The 18,610-nt window shown below is 45.5% G+C and overlaps 2 protein-coding genes across 2 annotated transcripts; one reads left to right on the plus strand and one right to left on the minus strand.

The window, feature by feature from the left end:
• Nucleotides 1-306: 306 nt before the first annotated feature.
• LOC104624027 (interleukin-17A-like) lies at nucleotides 307-2,218 on the plus strand. The gene is made up of 3 exons (XM_010291283.1): nucleotides 307-334; nucleotides 915-1,159; nucleotides 1,917-2,218. Exons 1-3 carry the CDS (start codon nucleotides 308-310, stop codon nucleotides 2,152-2,154), a joined length of 510 nt encoding a protein of 169 aa, XP_010289585.1. The 5' UTR covers nucleotide 307; the 3' UTR covers nucleotides 2,155-2,218.
• Nucleotides 2,219-9,472: 7,254 nt separating this feature from the next.
• LOC104624029 (interleukin-17F-like) lies at nucleotides 9,473-11,537 on the minus strand. Its single transcript, XM_010291284.1, has 3 exons — nucleotides 11,511-11,537; nucleotides 10,312-10,556; nucleotides 9,473-9,710 (listed from the first exon to the last, which is right to left on the minus strand). The coding sequence occupies exons 1-3, from the start codon at nucleotides 11,535-11,537 to the stop codon at nucleotides 9,473-9,475; spliced, it is 510 nt and encodes a 169-aa protein (XP_010289586.1).
• Between the last annotated feature and the right edge of the window lie 7,073 nt (nucleotides 11,538-18,610).

The raw sequence follows: 18,610 nt of genomic DNA on the forward strand, positions 1-18,610 counted from the left end.
AATATCATGGTTGAGTTTTGTTACTACTTGAGTGGCATGGATAAAGTAATGACATCATCTACAGATCTAAGAAAGGGTGAGCCCATATCCTGTCTTCCACCTGCGTTAATGGAATATATATACATACACTTTTAAATTTAAGTTATGGTCAAAAACCACAGTTAAGGTTGGGAAAAAACCACCTACTCCACATTAACTAGGACAGCACAGAAGCCCTTATAAAAAGTCCAGCAGCAAATGTGCCCAGACACCTTCAGTTCGACAGAGCTCAGCACAAGCATCAGACACAGTAAGAGAAGGAAGGAAGATGTCTCCGATCCTTTGTGCTTCTCTGGTAAGAACTTGCTTTACAGTTTCCCCCCCCCCCCCAATTTGACAGAGACAGTTTTAAATTCTAATAGATGACTGTCAGGAATGGGGATCTGCGCCCACCTTTAAAATGCTTGTTTAAACCATTAATAATTCAAAATAACTAAAATGGGAGACTGTTGAATAGCACCAACACGGGGCAGCAATGAGACTGTATGGGTATATTAGTGAACGGGGTTACCACAGCATACTCTGACTCAAGAAATACATTGAAAACTCAACCTTAGAGTGTCTTTTTGTTGTTGTATCCTTTCTGCCATCTTCTGTATCATATTATTTTCCATAATTTAATTTTTTTCACCAAATTACTGAGTGTATACCATAAGTGTCAACACTGTAAGAATTAGTTAACGAAAGCAAGAGTGGATGTGATATATGGCACATTTTTTCCATAGTTGCTCCTACCTACAGTATAGACTTTAACTACCAGCTGTTAACTAGGCTGACTGTGGACGAATTTCCCAGCCTTGCAGAAGAGTCATTAGGCATGCTGCGTTACAGCAGCTCTACCTGCGCTGTGTCTTAAATACACCAATTGTCTTCAGTCCAGACCACTGCTCTTAATGCTGTTGGCTGTGCTGTCAGCCAGCAGTTCTGCCTACGGGAAGGTGATACAGCCTGGACTCAAGCCGGAGAGCCTCTTCAAGCAAGCATATGCTGGATGCCTGACCCAGAAAGACTCAAAATTCCCTCAAACTGTGAGAGTCAACATAAGCATCAGCAACATGAACCAGGACACCAAAATGACTCATGATGTCAGCAGCCGCTCTCTGGCTCCGTGGGATTACAGGTATGATCTCTGTCCCTAAGGTCTAGAATTACACTGACTGCCTTGGTCAAGAATAATGCTGAGGCTATGACCACATCTTTATTATCAGTGATTCACTGTTGAGAGGTTTTGGGAATATGACAGTATCCACAGTCCATATAATCCTCTTTGAAATATAACCAATACAGAAAGAAGCACAGAGCAAAAACACAGTCTAGGCTAACATAAAGAAGGCAAAGCAAATTACTTCTGTAATTACTTTTAATTTATTGAAATACTTTTAATTTATTTGCATATTGGAGCAAGCTTTATCTTCAAAACCATTCTTTACCTAAGAGATCATCAAAAAAACCTTGGAGGGCTAACATTGCACCAAATTCAATGGTGGTTTAACAAGCATCAGGCCCTAGGAATGTTTCATATTTTGGAGGTGAGGTGAAGGTCTTTGGGTCCATTAGTCAGTCTGACATGTTGGGAAGCTCACATCATTTCTAACTGGTCTTTTGAAGTCAGTGTCTATTTGAAGCAAGTCTTTTGCAAAGGCAGTTGCAGGCAGTCCTGACATGCTTGTTTTATACTTAAAAACCTGAAGTATTTACTTACTTAGACTTAATTTCTTAAAAACCTACAGTAGTGGAGGGTCTACTGCCTCTTCACAAGCAATGTCCCAGGAGGTACCTGCTCCCCAGCTGGGAGCCCATAGTGATCCAGACTATCATGCCTCTGGAGATGCAGCAGCATTTTCATTTCAAATACTCCCCTTCATGTCAACTTACAGGATCGATGAGGACCACAACCGTTTCCCCCGGGTGATTGCTGACGCCAAGTGCCGCCATTCCAGGTGTGTGAATTTGGACGGGCAGCTGGACCACAGTGTCAACTCTGTCCCCATCAAACAGGAGATCCTCGTCCTCCGGAGGGAGCAAAAGGGCTGCCACCAATCATACCGGCTGGAGAAGAAAATCATCACTGTGGGCTGCACATGTGTCACCCCCTTGATCAGACACCAGGCTTAAAGGGAGCCAGTAGTGTAAGAGCAGGGAGCTGTGGAGGAGAGCTGCCTTGCCTAACAGCGATGAAGCGAAGGGGCCTGATTCAGCCTCCGCAAAACTGAATCAAGCCATAATCATTAGCTAGAATCTATCAGAATATATTAAAAATTAAAAAGTCTCCATTTAAAAAAAAAATTGTTCTCCCCAAAAATCTTGAACTCTTCAGAATTCAGAAGCCAGACACCTTTGTGTGCCCAGCTGAAAAACTAATGGGAACTCTTTACACACCTTTAGTTTACATTTTGAAATTTCTATTTATGTAATTCTATTTATGCTGGTGGAAAAGTCAGGAATAATATATCTGCTTATTTATCTTTATGTAATAAAAAATTAGTAAATAACTCTGTGGTGTTCTCCTTCCTTTCTAAAGAAGCCTTTTTGATAAGGCAAGAAATCAGTCAATTCAATTATGAACACGTAAGAGATTTTCATGATGCTAAAACCTAAAATTCTCTTGATAACACCAAGCTCTGCTGCAGTAGAATAAAAAAATAAAAATAAAAAAGTTAGGGTTTGTATCATTAACAGCATTTTGCCAATAGAGAAACTAAAATACCCGGAGGAAAATTATTTACCAAGTGATACCAAATAGATTCACATGAAAGACAGACTATCAAAAAAAGCGGTGGGAAACTACCCAGTATCCACCTAATTATCTGATTGGAAAGGAATTTGTAAAGACAGGTTCAACACAACACTTTGAATGTTTCTTTGGGGGCAGAAGGAAACTTCCTCCCCTAAAATGGAGAGTGTGTTTCCACCACTGAGTTTCAACTTTGGTCCGACGTTACCTGTGAATCTCAGTCCAACCCATTTCAACACATTTTCTGTGGAGCCCGGTCACTACCTGGACACAAGAGGAAAAGTGCAAGAGTGAGTCGGGGGGATAATTTAAACGATTAACCACATATTGCTAATTGCAATCGTAATTTTCTCCATGTTCATGTTCTTCCAATAGGTTCACTGCCAGCAGTTAGTGCTTCAAATGTAGAGCAGACTGACACAGCACTTCTACCACGGTTGCAATGGGACTTGCGTAGGTAGATGTCTAGCACTGCAGGAGTGTTTATTTAAAGCACGCTTGGGTTAAAAGTGCTCAGATGAAAATTTTCCATGTTTCAAAAGGCAAGCTGGTTTGCGAAGACACCGATGTTTTGTTTGCTGCCGTCTCGGAGAGGTGTGACCCTTCTCAGGCATGGGCAAAATGCCATTGACAAATGCAACAGCAAATACAGAACTTCTAGAGATGCAGAGCTCAGGGGTGCAGGTCCCTCATGAGACGCAAAGTCCTCTCAAGTGAAAACATCTCCTCCAGATCCAGCTGTGCTAACCGGAGATGTGATCATCCCAGCTTTTGCTGATGGGGGTTATTGCCTCCAGCTGTGTCAGTGAGCCTAAATCCTCCGTAATCTACTCCAGGCAAAATAAGATGGGTCATCTTGTAATCTAAACTCACAGCACAGCCACGGGTTTCATACCATCTCTTGACCTAGCAGATATACACTGGTCCAAGGAAACATTAATTAAGTTTGAGTGATCACAGTATGTACAATCACAACAGTGAACTCCTGTCCACACCTTTAGTTACCTTCAAACACTGATATAACTTTACCCATATGTACATATATAGCAGTATATATGATCCTAATTTAGCTTGTTTCCTACCTTGTCTCCAGCTAGGTGTCCTTAAGGTCTCCTGCAGATCCTGAAGTTCAGCCAGCTGGCTGTCCCAAGAATATTAAACATGGGAACAGACTGCCAAAAAAATCCATTGAGGAACACTCATCCTTTGAATTCTTCAAGGAGTTAAATAAACATCAGTCCAAGAAGATTGAAATAGAGCTAACTGCCTTGTCCATTAGATAATCTCTCTACATCCTACCACATGCTATGGAAGGAGCTTTGGCAAATTGTCTGCAGCAGCCCAAGAAACTTCTAACAGTTAAAATTACAGTAAGTCCCACCCTTTATTACCTGGTAGTGATGTGCCGTTAGCCGGAGTTGGCACATGAGTAATGGAGACTAGTTAGCAATGCTGAGAGAGAGCTACTGTGTGCAAAAAGTCAGAACCAGGTCAGCAAGAGATGACACAGTTGGAGTACCAAAATGCCAACAGCTTTCCGCTCACAGACTGCGAAGATACTCCGGTTCCCCTTCCAGCAGTGTCGTTCTCCCTTGGACCATTTACCAACCCAATAAAATCTGTGCCTTAGGACACAACCCTTTTTTATTTACTTGGCCTCGTGCCAGCTTCATGTTCACCTCTGCAGGCTGCTTGGGTGTTGTACCTGCTCCTGCAGAAACGCTTAATAGTATGATTGCCTGGATTCATTTGGCCTGTGGACTATTTTCTTTCCTACTGCAAGTTCTCTTGTAACTCTTGGCATCATGAGCGAAGAGGTCTTCCTTGCATTGCTGTGTTCAGCTGATAACGTGCAGAATAATTCCAAATCAATGTACCCTGCCATGAGGTCACCTAATCAGTGATTTTGTTGCTCTGGGCAAACATTCATGGCTACAGTCAGTAACGATCACGATAGAAGACCGAAGAGAGTAGGACCCCTCTTACACCCATGCACAGCTCTCATCAGTTTGAGGTTCAACAGGTAAAACTTTCTCTTTCTTGTTTTGGAGCGTTTCAGTGCAAACTCATGCTTATTTGATGTCCTTTAATGATATCATAACGTTGGGGAGGGTGTGGGAATTGCTGCAAAACCCTCTTCAACACAAAGGTTTCCAGTCCAGCACTGCTCCCGCTCTCAGTTTTATGTCAATTTGCAAAATCTGAGCGGCAGCGGCTTAGCAACCAGATTGCTTGGGAACCTGTGAGTAAAACCCAGCAGAAGGGGAAGTATGAGATTGGATTTGCACAGCAAATGACCAGATAACCATGCTCCTCATTGCCAGTTATCAAAGCAAGCTGGACAGATATTAGATGCTTGTAAAAGGTGATACAGATTAACTGGCTGGCAAGCCTCACTCTGTGAAGGAGGCCAGGAGTACAGAGTTTAGAAGCCTGAAATAAAAAGCAAACCCAAAAAATTATAGAGGCAAGTTAGAGAGAACACAAACTAACTCTATTCACTTACTGGAACAGGGAACCTTGATATTGTGCTTACTAAAAATGCAGATGAAACAGAAATATGACACTTTGTACTGAAAAAACCAGTAAAACTCACTCATAGAAAGCTATGCCCAGAAAAGAGTATTTTGAGTAGAGCCTGCTCAGTCCGTGACCCCTAAAGAGCATCAAGCATATCTTTAATCATTTGTTGAAGTTAAGAAAAAGGTGGAAAAACTGAGCTAGTTTTCCGAAGGAAAAAGAAATAAACAAAAGGAAAAGAAAAGTTACACAGAAATAGGAATGGATTTATCTGAAGAGCTGAGGACTTGAAGCTGCTAATACTATCCAGCCCTGGAAGTACGAAGAATAATTAGCAAAGATGGAAAATATCTGTGTGAGTAGCAAAGGCAGAAAATGTGGTTTGTTTCTGGTGCTGGGTATAGCTGGTATCTTCTCTGCTCCTGAAAGTCAGCACCAGCACACAGTTCCATCCCCGTCACCAAGCCTGCCAAGCAGTATCAGGCCATCGCAGACATTTTAAGCAAGGGTTTTTTGTCACCACCTTGTAGCAGCGCTGTAGAACATGCAAGCTTGGCCCACACACCTGGACTCTTCTTAAGCACAAGGTTAAAAATGATCTCAGAGAGCAAAGAAGAGAAAGGTGGAAGGAGGAAGGAGACAAGGGAAGAAAATCAATGCAAGTCTCACATTGTACCCTGTGATGGTGACATGGGAGCAGTTTTCTGGTCTGATCTGTCAGGCCATCCCCCAGGACAGCCAGAACTCACAGCTGGGGAAACTCACCCCACCACCTATACCGGTCATGTATAGGTGATGTACCAAACATCACACATGAAACATCAAACATCCCCACAGCAATGACCAGCAAATCGCTCACACCCTTAAAATTTTGTCTGCTAGGTCTAACTTTCAACAAGCCACGTGGACTTCTGGATTTTCAAGCCATTGCTCCTCTGGCTTACCAACCACAAACACGAACAGTTCTTGGCTTGTTTCAACCTTTTAGGTTGCAACCTTTGCATTCTTCAATTTATTTAATTTCTGTGCACTTTTAAAAACAATGATTTTGTGGAACAGGCTGACCTGGTCCGTAGTCCCTTTGAACACCCTCAGGAGCACCTACCTGTTGTCAAAGGTCCAGAGAAGCCTGACTCACACCTGCAGGCCAACACATCCACAGGTCAAAGCACAGGTCTGGGAGGAGGCAGCTACTGGGGCTCACATCACTGCTGTGCCTCCCAGCCCGTGCTGATGCAGGAGTCTCTGCAGCGTGCTCCCTCCAACATCCCTAAGAGCTGCTACACAACGGGATCCTCGCTTGAGCTGCCAGAACAGGCACAGCCAAGGGCCGGAGCGAGCAAGGGGACAGGGAAAGGCCGTTAGTGAGAGGCAAGCACAAGAGGAAAGGAAGAGGAAAGGGCACAAGCTCAGATACCAAGCTGTGATTGTAGGTTGCTTAGCCTAGCAGGTTACGAGAAGACACTGCGGGACTGCTACTACAACTACAGCTGTGTCTTCTCCTCCTGGTAAAACAACCAAGTCCCTGAAGGTTGCTTGAAGCTACATTTCAGAGCCAGAGATGCCCCTCTGGGCACCCAGGGCCTGGGTCCATTGCTGCAAGAGGAAAAAAAACCAAGCAAAGCCTTTTGCAAAGGCCGGTCCTCAGCTGTAAACTGTGCTTGCTCTTGGTGGCGATCTGACTGTGCTGTTTACAAGAAGCATAAACTTGTCTGCCATGTTCTTAGAGTGCTGGGAATGAAAGCCTACCACCTACCTCATCACAAAAGCCAGCCCCTAAAAAATAGCTAGACTCCTATTTAAAACCGACTGCACTCTAAGAATGATGCCATTAGAAGGAAATAACCCTTGTTGCTTGTTTTATTTAGAAACAATCCCCACATACGAGCGCATGCCTTACTGGGAGGTGTGTGGTTTGCTGTTGATAGCGCTGGCTGCAAAACCTCATGACCCATAGGGGAGACTTCCTTAATTAGCTACCTTTGCATTTTCTTAATTAGCTACTTCATATTTCATCCAGATAGAACAACTCTTAAGCTAAGCTGATGGGTGTTTAAGAGCATCAGCACAGGAGCGTACACCCGCTTATCTGCCACGAACCCAATGCCCAAGTAATTATGTCTGGAGAGAGAACTGTAGGCTATTTTTCTGCCCACAAAAACAAGGCAGGACAACCCCACAAGCTAAGTTTATCGAGAGCGAGAAATAGGTCAGCAGTAAGAACTAGGGTGTGCAGCGTGCGATTTCCTGGTTAGTGGTTACTGTAAGAGGAGAGCTGGTGTTACGCAAGAGCGTGCAGAAGACGCCTCCATAGGTTTTGTGCTCCACCTCATGAAGAGCTTGGTGGTCATAATGAAACAGCTGCTGCCACAAATGAGTACAAATGCTTGTAACTGAATGAGACCATTCCCCCACCTAGTTACCCATGGCTTGTTGAACTGGCTCCCAGTGACCCACAGGGCAGGGAATATACCCGACTCGACAAACAAGTACCAAAGGAGTCACCAATGACTCGTCTGACCTACCCAGAGGAGGAATCCCAGGGTCTACCTGCCCCAGGTGTATCTAATTTAAAGTAGCTTCTATGCAGCTGAAATGAAATATGAGAATGCTTGCACACAGATTTACCCTGGTTTAAATGCAGGTGAACGAGGAAATACAGGCTTAAAAACTCCACCAGCAGAAACCAGCGTCAGAGGTCTGAGAATCTGGCTCAGCTCTGAATGAAAGATGAGTAATGTCAAAAAAAAAAGCAACACTGCAACAGTCTGATAAAATAGTAAGTAGTGAGTCTTGCTAGGCTGTAGTCCTTGTGTAGCTAAGGGAGAGAAATGGCAATTCCTCCTTTCCTAAGTTAGGACACGTCAGCTCTGTAGGCAACCATGTCCATGTTCCCTTGATGTGAAGGGATCCTCATCCATCACTTCAAACCCAACACCTATATTTGGCTGGTGAAAGAGCGGTGAGATGAAGCCATCTTTGCACATTTCCTGGCAAGTGGAGGAGGAGGGAGCTTATAAGGATGACATCTTGTCCGGAAGAGGATAGGACAGGCCTTTCCCAGCTCACATGAACCAGGCTAGACCCTCATCCCAAATTTCAGTTGCAGCCTTGCAATGCAATGTCTCCCACCTCTTTTCCTGCCATCCCGAGAGACCATCCCCAGGGTCTAGAGAACCTGCCTCCATTGCCATCTCCCCCAGCGCTGTCTGTATAACCTCACTTCACCACTTTCAGCCCTTATTTGCATCTTTTCATCTATTTAGGCTGCAAACTCTCTTGTGCTCCCTCTTACTCATACCACCGCACCAGAAGCAGTCTGATTTTTGCTATCTCAGTGCTACTGCAGCACGAACCCATTCTCTGTGTCTGCTTTCATTTTGTGCTACCATAATACAACATTCTTTTAAATAAAATACAAATTTTATTCAGTGGATAAGTTATTGAATAAATACAGATAAACATTTACCATTTTTTTGGATACTCTGAGCACATACAAAGCCATAAATACAGTCATAAATAGAAGATATAAATAGAAATGTAAACACCCATTAGTTCTTTGCCGTTTTAACACTCAATGCAAGTGGACTCAATTCTCTCCCAAATTGCTCCGGAATAAGACAGTCAGCCACTGCTCCCCACGAAGCAGCAGTGACACAAAACCAGAGTGCGGTGAGAATCAGGGCTGGTAGCACTTCCATCCGATTTACCCTAGAAATACATTAGTGAGCAGGGATGGCCAGAGAAGGAAAAGGGGCTAGGAGATGAGGAAGGGAGGGAGAAGATGCAGGAGGAGGGATTTTTTTGTGGCAGTGCTGGTTTGGCATGTATACATTAGGGCAATTTACTGCTAAGAAACTATAATTCATTTGATTCACCAAACTGATATAAGCCACAATGAAAATAAAAGGACTGCTTTACTCCCTGCTTGGAGACACAAGCAAAACTTCTCCTCCATCCCCCTCCCTCCCTTCCACCACCAGCTACCAGAGATCCCATTCTAAAATCCACAAATGAACAACAGCAAGAATGAGCATTTTCAGGACGTAATTTGCTCAGATTTGGAAAGGAAATATGTTGAATTCCTGGGATGCAAGGCGGGCGACTGTGGGATTTCTCCAAAGGTATGTTCATATGAGACATTTCTTCTTCCCAGTGTTGTCTCTCCTACCAATCCCTCTAGGACTGCTGGTGGATGACTGGAGCAGCACATGTGCAGCCCACAGTGATGACTTTCTTCTCCAGGCGGTAGGTGGGCAGGCAGCCCCGCTGCTCCCGCCGAAGGACAAGGATCTCCTGCTCGATGGGGACAGAGTTGAGGCTGTGGTCCTCCTGCCCCAGTGGGTTCACGCAGCCGGAGAGGCGGCATTCAGCATCAGCAATCACCTGGGGGAAGCGGTTGGGGTCCTCGTCAAGCCTGGGGATGGAGACACAAGGTTTTATGCACTTGCACAACACGTTTTGGCAGAATCTTCTTGTTTACCTCCATGAAAGGACCATACTATATTTACCTGTGTATCCTCATTATGAGACAAGGCCAATGAATTTCCCTATCCTCTAGGAATAGTTTTCTAGAAATGGAATCAATTTGGGGAGGATAATATTGCTATATCATTCTTTAGTTGTTGATGAATGGAGTGGAGCTGGGTGAAATACAGAACTGATTGTAAGTGGATCATTCGTTTTTGTTTTATTTTGTTTTAATTTCAGCATTCAAAAATATTTTTCATCTATGAAAACGTAAAATAACAATGTACTGACATTTTTCTTTTCCTAGAGGAATAATTCTTTGACAAATGTTGACAAGATGACTAGAAACCATTCCAGTGATGTCGCTTTACACTACAAACAGTTTCTCTTGGAGAAATCTCACCCTACATCAAAGTGAAAGTGTGTGTCGAGAAGTGTTTGCAATATTCACAGGACTCCAGGCATATGCTGAGAACCAGCTATTGTTCACCATAAAAAAGGTCTGTGTAGCATAGACATTGCAATTTAAATAACAACTAAACCGTTACCTGTAATCCCAAGGAGCAAGAGACCGGTTCCTGATATCGTGGACCATCTTAAAGGCATGATCTGAATTGCTAATACGAATGTCAACTTTCACTGTTGTAGGAAATTTGAGATCCTTTTGGTTCAGGCAATCTTCACGAAGCCTCACAAAGCCATCATCCTTGCCAGGTAGAGGATGAACTACCCTCCCATGGGGTGAGCTCCTTACGGTGAGTGCTATAACCAGCACCAAAAGCAGTGATCCAAACTGTGAGAGAGAAAGGTGTGTTGGCTCAGTTCAGTCAAGAGAGAGAAAGCACAAAGAGCCAAGTTTTGACTAGACTGGACCATCAATGGACCATATAACTAGCAAGAGGAGAAGGACACAGCATATAAGCCCTATCCTGAATTCCTTCATTGCTGCGAATCAGCACTGGGCAGTAGCTGGTCTTTATAGTTATATTTGGGTGAGATGGGCCAGCGTGAGTAAATAGCGCAATGATGCTAGTAATACACATCACAACGGATGCTAAACTGATTCAAATTCTCATTCATAGTTGGCTCTGCACCAAGAAGAGCATCTCTCCAACAAGCTATGGAAGATCCTCCTCTGCAAGCAGCAGTCAGTCTTATGATCTACAAGGTGGGGTAATGACTCAGATGACGCCATACCTAAGCTTAGAAACCTAGGTAAGCCATACGCTTTCTCAGCACGGGAAAGGTTGGCTGCCTAACAGCCCTCTGATCGAAAGAACCCTTTTCTTGATGAAATCTGAGATTCTTGGGCCATTTCCAGGATCCTGAATTTTAGGAAAAGAAGACAGATAAATGCAAATCTTCGAATAAAATCACAAGAGTTGGCATCGCTGCAAATGCTACGTAGATTGAAATTTAAATACACAGACGTTCACTTCACAATGACATTTTGGCAATTTTGGTAACATGTTGTCTGAGAAAAGGACTGTCTCTCCCAACTCCACCTCAGCAGTGCTGCTCTTACAGATAAATAATGGATAGTTTATTGCCTCCTTGTCACTCAAGCACCAAAGCCATTTGCAAAACCTCAGGACAGACAGCTGTATCAGACAGACTTAGTATCCCATTCAGCTCCCACTAAGACCAACAAGGGTTGCTCTTAGACAACAGCATCTTGGGATCTGCATTTTGTTTTTTCTCTTGCAACAAATATATCTTAACCCTTATACCAAATATAAGTACTTACCACTGCAGCGTAGCTGGCAAAAGCCATTGCAACGTCTCTTAGGTGGATGCACACGTTGACAGAGCACAAGAGGTCTCCTTCTCTGAGACCTCTTCCACTCAATGTGTGCCTCAAAGCCAGCTGTGGTCTCCTTTTTATAGTGAAGTTCAACCACTACCATCCTTTCCACTGCAGCATATAGCTGGCTTACCTGACCCGAGGTTAGGAGCTGATATTTCATTTTCTAGCCCACTTCCTTCCGTCTACCTCCAAGAAGGGGAGGGCAGATACTATGTCATCAGAATCCCAAATCAGCCAATACAGTTTATTCAGGCAGATAAAGAGATAAGGGAAGAAAAGAAAAAAAAAAATTTGTTCAGGCAGCTATTTTTTTCCCTTTCCCACCCCCTCTTTCTAATATTAATGTTCTCACACCACAAACACATCTGTGGGTGCACTTCCAAGTGCTTCACACAAACCAAATGACAGAGGTCAGCAAGCTGCAAAGTCAGGCACTCAAGGGTGAAACCCAACAAGGGTTTCAAAATGAGGATAGGACATGGAACTTTACGGTTTAACCTCCCTTTGCTTCATTGCACAATCCACCCCCACCTCCTCTTGAGGATCGGTGTCCCACGGTGGCCGGGCAGGGGAAGATTAGATGCCCAGGGGAAGTCCTACTGGGGGACCTCAGGGCACCAGGAGCTGGGATGTCTTCCCCACTCGTTGCTGAGATCCCACATTGACATGTTCTGTAGAGCTCTTTGAAAAACTCATGCATGCCCTGTAAGGGCCCTGAGGGCACTATTTGTCCTTACTGGCCTCGACCGGCATCACCATGGGTTTCCCTCCACAGCCCATCACCAGAGGCCCCATTTCAGTTCAGCTTTGGGTCCCCAGTCCCTGCCTGAGCTGCGCTGTAGGGGTGCTGGTATCCTGCTCCTTCTCTGGCCTTGTCTACCGGATGGACCTTGGAGTAGTATTTCTCCTGGATGGACACCATGGCCATAGTGTACTGCACTGCATTTTGCTCAGGTCTTCTCTGAGTGCTGGGGGGGGCTGGAGAAAATATAAAGTTTTTTTAAAGAGTTTTTTCTTATTTTAAAGTGCCTGAGAGGGCTGCATCGCCACCACCACCAGTGCAGTGGCTGGAGATGGTGATGGCACAGCAAGGTGTAATGGTGTAGGGTGAGGTGTGGGGGCAGCTCTAGTACCCCTCTGTGGGAGCACTGGGGAGAATGTACATGGAATCAGTATTCTGGCAAGGAACTGGGAGTGTCTTTCGATGATCCCATGAAAATCGCACCGAACTTGATTAAATCACAAATTATTACAGAGCTTCAGCATGCACAATGTAAGGGCTTGGCAGAATTTAGCAGCTAAAGTCTGGGTGGGATTAATTGCTCCTTAAGGATTTTCCCAATGTGTTTTTCCCTCTGCTGTGCCAGTGCATCACACCTGTGCAGTAAAATACACGTTTAAGCCCTCAGAGCGATGAGAAGATAATGCTGTCATTATTCGGAGCTGCCAAATCCAGTAGCCCCAAACTCAAACCCAGTAGAGACAAGACTGCTACAGCTCTACGCCCCCATGTCCCTCCAGTAGCAAAGCTGAGCACGGATTCCCAATAGGCACATACACACACGTATACAACATGCGTACAACATATATACAGATGTCCAGCCACATGGATCAACACAGGCAAAAAGCATCACTCAAGTAAACACAAACAGGACCAATGGCCTCATCTTGTTCCCTTCTCTGGCTGATCAGGATGAAAGCCTGTTAGCGGAAAATAGGTACATATATATATATACACATATATATATAAAAAAATACATACAAGATGGATGTCTCCAGTTACTGGCCTTAGACCATCTCTCCAGTAGCTGCCCCTACATCCCCCGGTCTCCCCATTGCTTCATGCACAGACACAAACGCACACCAGTGGGTCTCCCCATCAGCTGCTCCAGACTTATGACCTTAGCAGCAGGCAACCCCCAGATCCCACAGTCTCTCCAGTAGGTGGTCAAGACCTCCCAGTATCTCCAGCAGCCAATCTGCAGACCCTCTGGTTTCTCCAGCATCCTGCCCAGTCTTAGGGCTGCTCCAATACCTCGAGCTAGCCCAGCTTGACGTCTTCAGCATTTCCACACTGCCATACCTACTCCCACAATATGCACACACACTCTGGACCCCTGGTTGCTGGCCTTTAGACCTTGCATTTAGGATAGAGAGTGATATTACACCCAAAAAAAGGAAAAAACAAAGAAAAAGATTTAATAAGACAGGGCACACTGGAGCGATCAGCCACAGAACTCAGACAAGCTTACTGACCACCATCCCACTTATGTGTGATCAGCCTCACTGATCCACCCTGATCCTTCCCTTTCCCCAGCTCTGCCCCTTCCCCTAAACGTCCCATAAGTAGTCCTGCACAATCCCAAAATGCTCTTCCCAGCACACCATGACGAGTCCCATACCCCTGTAGCCAGCAAGGTGATGTGGGGAAAGACTCCCGCATTCATTTGGCTGGTGGGTCTCACATCTAGACTTGGGTTGACCATCCTCCCTGGGCAGCCCTGAAAGAGCCAAGTCAGGGGCTCCGTTGGCACTACGTTATTTGGGTTCCTCCATCTGCTACCACTCCTCCATTCCTTGGTGTTCATGGAAAATAACACCTCTTAATCACACAAGCTAACAATCCTCATTTTTTAATTAGAAGAAAGAAGAATGAAAATAACAGGGGAAGTGGTGAGGATCAGCCACAAACTGGAGGGGAAAAATCAGGGCTTGTGCTGTTTCCCCAGAAGAATCAGCAGTTTTCTTTGGGAGTAAAAGCTATTTTTATTGCAGAAAAAGTCCATGTAATCAATTTGATCAGCTTCTCTGTGGAGAAAAGCCCCAAGAGGAGCCTCTCCCAAAGCCATGTAGCCAAGCTGGAAAAGGAGAACTGAAGCATAGGACTCTTCACACAAATTAATCTTCAGTGCTCCAGAAAGTCAACAGATTCATGGTATTTTCAGTCCTCCAGAAAATCAGGAGCCTCTTACACATTCATGGCATTTTCAAATAAAAAGGGACTAATCCAGTCCCTGCTCTGTCACCTCTCTTGAATAATACCGGCAGAAATCTCATGCTACATGTCACTGCAGGATGTCGTCATGATTTTGTGGTCTGATTCAACTGCCAGTTCAGAGACCGGCAACTCATCTCACGTAAATTTTTCATATTTCAGGTTACTAAGTTCACCTGAGGTAAATACCTATTTTGTGACACGTGTTCCTATTCTGACTGTTCACATCTATATATCCACGAATGCATCTACTGAGACACGAAGTGTGGAAGACCAAGAGAGGGTAGAATTACCAGAAATCCATTTCTATAACCCAGAAACTGTCCCCCTTTTTTTCCCCCGAGCGCTCGTGGTGAAAGGAAAAGGGCATTGCCATGAAAATGGGTTGGATTTTGCAGGTACAGGTTTAAGCGGAAATTGTTACGTGCGATGAAGCAATGACATCATCACACCAAATACTGGGTCGTTAGCCCTGACCACCACTTTCCACTCACATCTGCTGCCTTCAGCAGCTTAGAACTTCAGCAAGGATTCCCTCTTTGACCTGAAATTTCCTATGACTGAACCTGAGTTGACGTTCGCTGAAAATTTGACCTAAAAGAGGTCACCTAATATGAATCACTACAAGGGAGGAAAAAATACTCATATCTCAAAAAGCTTTCACTCCCATGTTGCAAAGGACTGGAGCAGGGATGGGGACTTGGAAATCGAAGAAAAGTTCTAACTGCACCAAAAACTTTTCCACGCCTCAGTTCCTATAAAGAAAAGCACCGTTTGCACGGCAGGATCCATTACACACTTAGGTTAAGGTTTTCGTAACATGCCTGATTTCAGGTTGGTCTTGCGTGCTACATCCTTTTAAGCTCCTCTGAACTTTTCAGCTTTCATGCCTCATCAGAGGCACCCGTACCACCTCCAAGGAAACAGGAATTAAAACTCCAGAGCAGACAGAAACCAAAACTACTCAATGCCTTTGAACCCAGAGGAACAAGCGCCGGGCACTGGACCGTGAGCTGCATTTCACTGACTGCTACTGGGCAAAGCGAGTGCCGTTTCTCAGCTGCATCTCTGCAAATGTTCACAGCTGGTGGTCACGCTTCGATGACATGAGCATTTTCTCCTGTGGAAGCAGGTGCCCTGCCATGAGGGAGGGTCAAGGGAGACTAGATAACGGCTGGAATCCTAATGAATTAACAGGACTTATCTGGGAGTAGTATTTCTCCAGCACTCTCTGCCCCACCACCACACTGTCCCATGGATGGGGTCCACCAGACCCAGTGTTGGTGTCTGCATCCCAGCAAGCCACCATGATTTCTGCCAGGAGAACAGGCAGCATTTTGGAGGCAGGTGTCTCTGCCAGCTCAGCTGAGGCACATCAGGGGACCTTCTGTAGCCTGCAGGAGAAAAGGAGATAAGGGGGCTGAAGTTGCAAGCCCTGAAATCTCCAGATGCCAGCGCCAAATAAATATTTCAGAGCTAAGCTCAGCAGATCAGAAGAAGCACAAGCACAGGGCAGGGCCTCTACCTCCAGCAGCTTGCTCCTGCCTTGCTGGCAACCCCAGGTTTTTCCCTTCATGACGTGTGACACCATGAAGTCTCCTACCTTCTGACTGAGAGAGCTGATGGTACCCATCCACGCTTACCCCGGCAGCGATTGCTGACAGTGCTTCATCATGCCAACAAGGCTCATGACCAAGCTGCAGACCACAGACGAGAGACATGAGCTGGAAAGACCAAATTTTGAGGGGAAACGTGGCTGGCTGAGCGTGCCACAGATACCGGCAGCAGAAACCTCTGCACGGGGCCGTTGGCAATGCGCTGCCTCAACACGACGGCGACCGCAGCTCTGTGTCACCGCTGGTGGCCCTTGGAGGGGTCCAGCGGAACCTCCGGGCTCCCTCTACGGGTGATGGGCAAACCTCATTTTTGGCTGCCAGCGCTGGCTCAGCTTCACGCTTTGGCCAGAGCTGCGGGTTGAGTGGGAGGCAGGGAGTAGGTGATGCTGAAGGTGCTGGTGTGGGGATTCCATCCCTAGTCCCGCATCCTGGGTGCTCACCCAGCCCGCAGCAGGCAGATAAAGAGGGCGCTGGATTTCTGGCACCACAAATCCCATTCCCTGTCAAGAAGCAGCATTAGTTTGCCTCGGCATGATTTGCCTTGCAGTTTTGCTATCAGTTTATTCTGGTACAACTTTTGCTTGATTATCTGTCCCTGCAGCTTTCTGGGAACTACGGTTTTCCCTGGTTTCTCCTTTTCTTTCTCCCACTTCCCCCCCTCCCCTCCTTTCCAGTTTTCTTCACCCATCCTCCAAGATTTCCCGGAAGGAATCCAATATACTGGATCAGTTCAACTGACTTCAGTCATCTAAAACCAAGACACTTGGAGCTAAGCTTGGCAATTTCGGCTTGCTTTAGACTTATCAGAGAGCAACAGGCACATTTAAACCACAGTTAATATTTATTAATCTTAATCACAATTAATCCTAACTCCTGCAGCCGCTCAGACTTAGTCCCATCTAGATCAGATGAATCATGACCTAAAGGAATCCAAAATTTGTTTCACCCAGTTTGCATTTAATATTATTTCTTCAAGATATAGAAATCCTTTTCCAGGCTGCCTTTCCATGGGATCCTCCCTATCAAGCCCCTAACATTACCCAAGCCAGGTTTCTTGAGAATTGCAATCTTTATTCTATGGTCTCCTTCCTTTTTTTCCTATCACAAACTCCATCATTTTCATCCACTGCCAAATTTTCAATTAGTTCTTTTCCATCAGCAAGAACAAAGCCTGGAAATTAAATATAGTATCAAATAATATTATATAAATAGTAGCAAATATTAGTAAATTAAACAGTGGCAGAGATTGTTTTCTAGAAATGAAACCAATTGGCACAGTCTGGCCATGTTACCAGTGTTAAAAGCTTCCAGCCTCCAAAATGAGGTGGCTGTATCACAACTGCTTCTTGGTCCATGCACACTCCTGAATCACGGCCAAAAGTCTGAGAGAGGGCTAGATAAGCACATCAAAACTCCGCCAAGGACCGACCAAAAAAATACAGTTAGCTGAGATGCAGCACCCAAGTCTGCGCCCTGTCACAGTTTATCAGAGCAGATACAGCTTCAGCGTCCATGTGGCTGAGCACCCAAGAACTGGATGAACTCTCCGGTAATATCGCAGATTCAGGCTGTTGGTCAGATTCAGCTGATCCCCACAAACCTCTCTGCCTTTGGGATTTGGAGGTCCAGATCTTCTGTCTGTAGGATTAGTTGATCACTCATTGCCAAGACAATTTTTTTGATGTTGACAGCAAGCTGATGTTGCTCCTTGGCATCCCACTCCTTTCTACCTCTCTGTCCCACCCGCTCCCACCAGCCTCGCATGGCACCTCTTCCCTGAATTCCTTTGGCAGGGATAAGGAAGCCACACGCTTGTTTATTGAAAGCGGAGCCCTGTGGGGACCATTCAAGGGTACGTTTCTTCGGTCTGAACACAGCCCGTGTGGGCCAACCAGCAGCTAAATGAAGAAGTTGTCTTCCTAGGCACTCCCAGCCTTTGTGGGGCTTCTGCCTATACAACCTTGCAAACACCTACCTGCTGCCTTCCATTCCCTCAGCTCCCAAGTTTCAAGCTCTTCTTGCACAGACCTGTCCCTGCCCCCTCGTACAACAGGGATTTGCACTCGCACTCAGGGATGCTGGAGGACCTGGTGGCTGCCAGCCAGCTGCTCTGCTCGCCTTCCGCAGTGCCCACACCAACTGTCTGTCCTGGTTTCAGCCAGGGTAGAGTTAATTTTCTCCACAGAAGCTGGTGTGAGGCTGGGTTTTGGATTTGGGATGCGAAAATGCTGATAACGTGATGATGTTTTGGGTTGTTGCTGAGCCGTCAAGGACAGTCCAGCTTCTCGTGCTGGGCTGCCAGCGAGCAGGTGGGGGTGCCCGGGGAGCTGGGGTGGGGCACAGCCAGGACAGCTGACCCAGGCTGGCCAAAGGGATATTCCAGACCATATGACATCATGCTCCGCATGTAAAGCTGGGATGAAGAAGAA

This window comes from Phaethon lepturus, unplaced genomic scaffold, assembly GCF_000687285.1.
Source record: "Phaethon lepturus isolate BGI_N335 unplaced genomic scaffold, ASM68728v1 scaffold15467, whole genome shotgun sequence".
In the NCBI taxonomy this organism is placed as follows: domain Eukaryota; kingdom Metazoa; phylum Chordata; class Aves; order Phaethontiformes; family Phaethontidae; genus Phaethon; species Phaethon lepturus.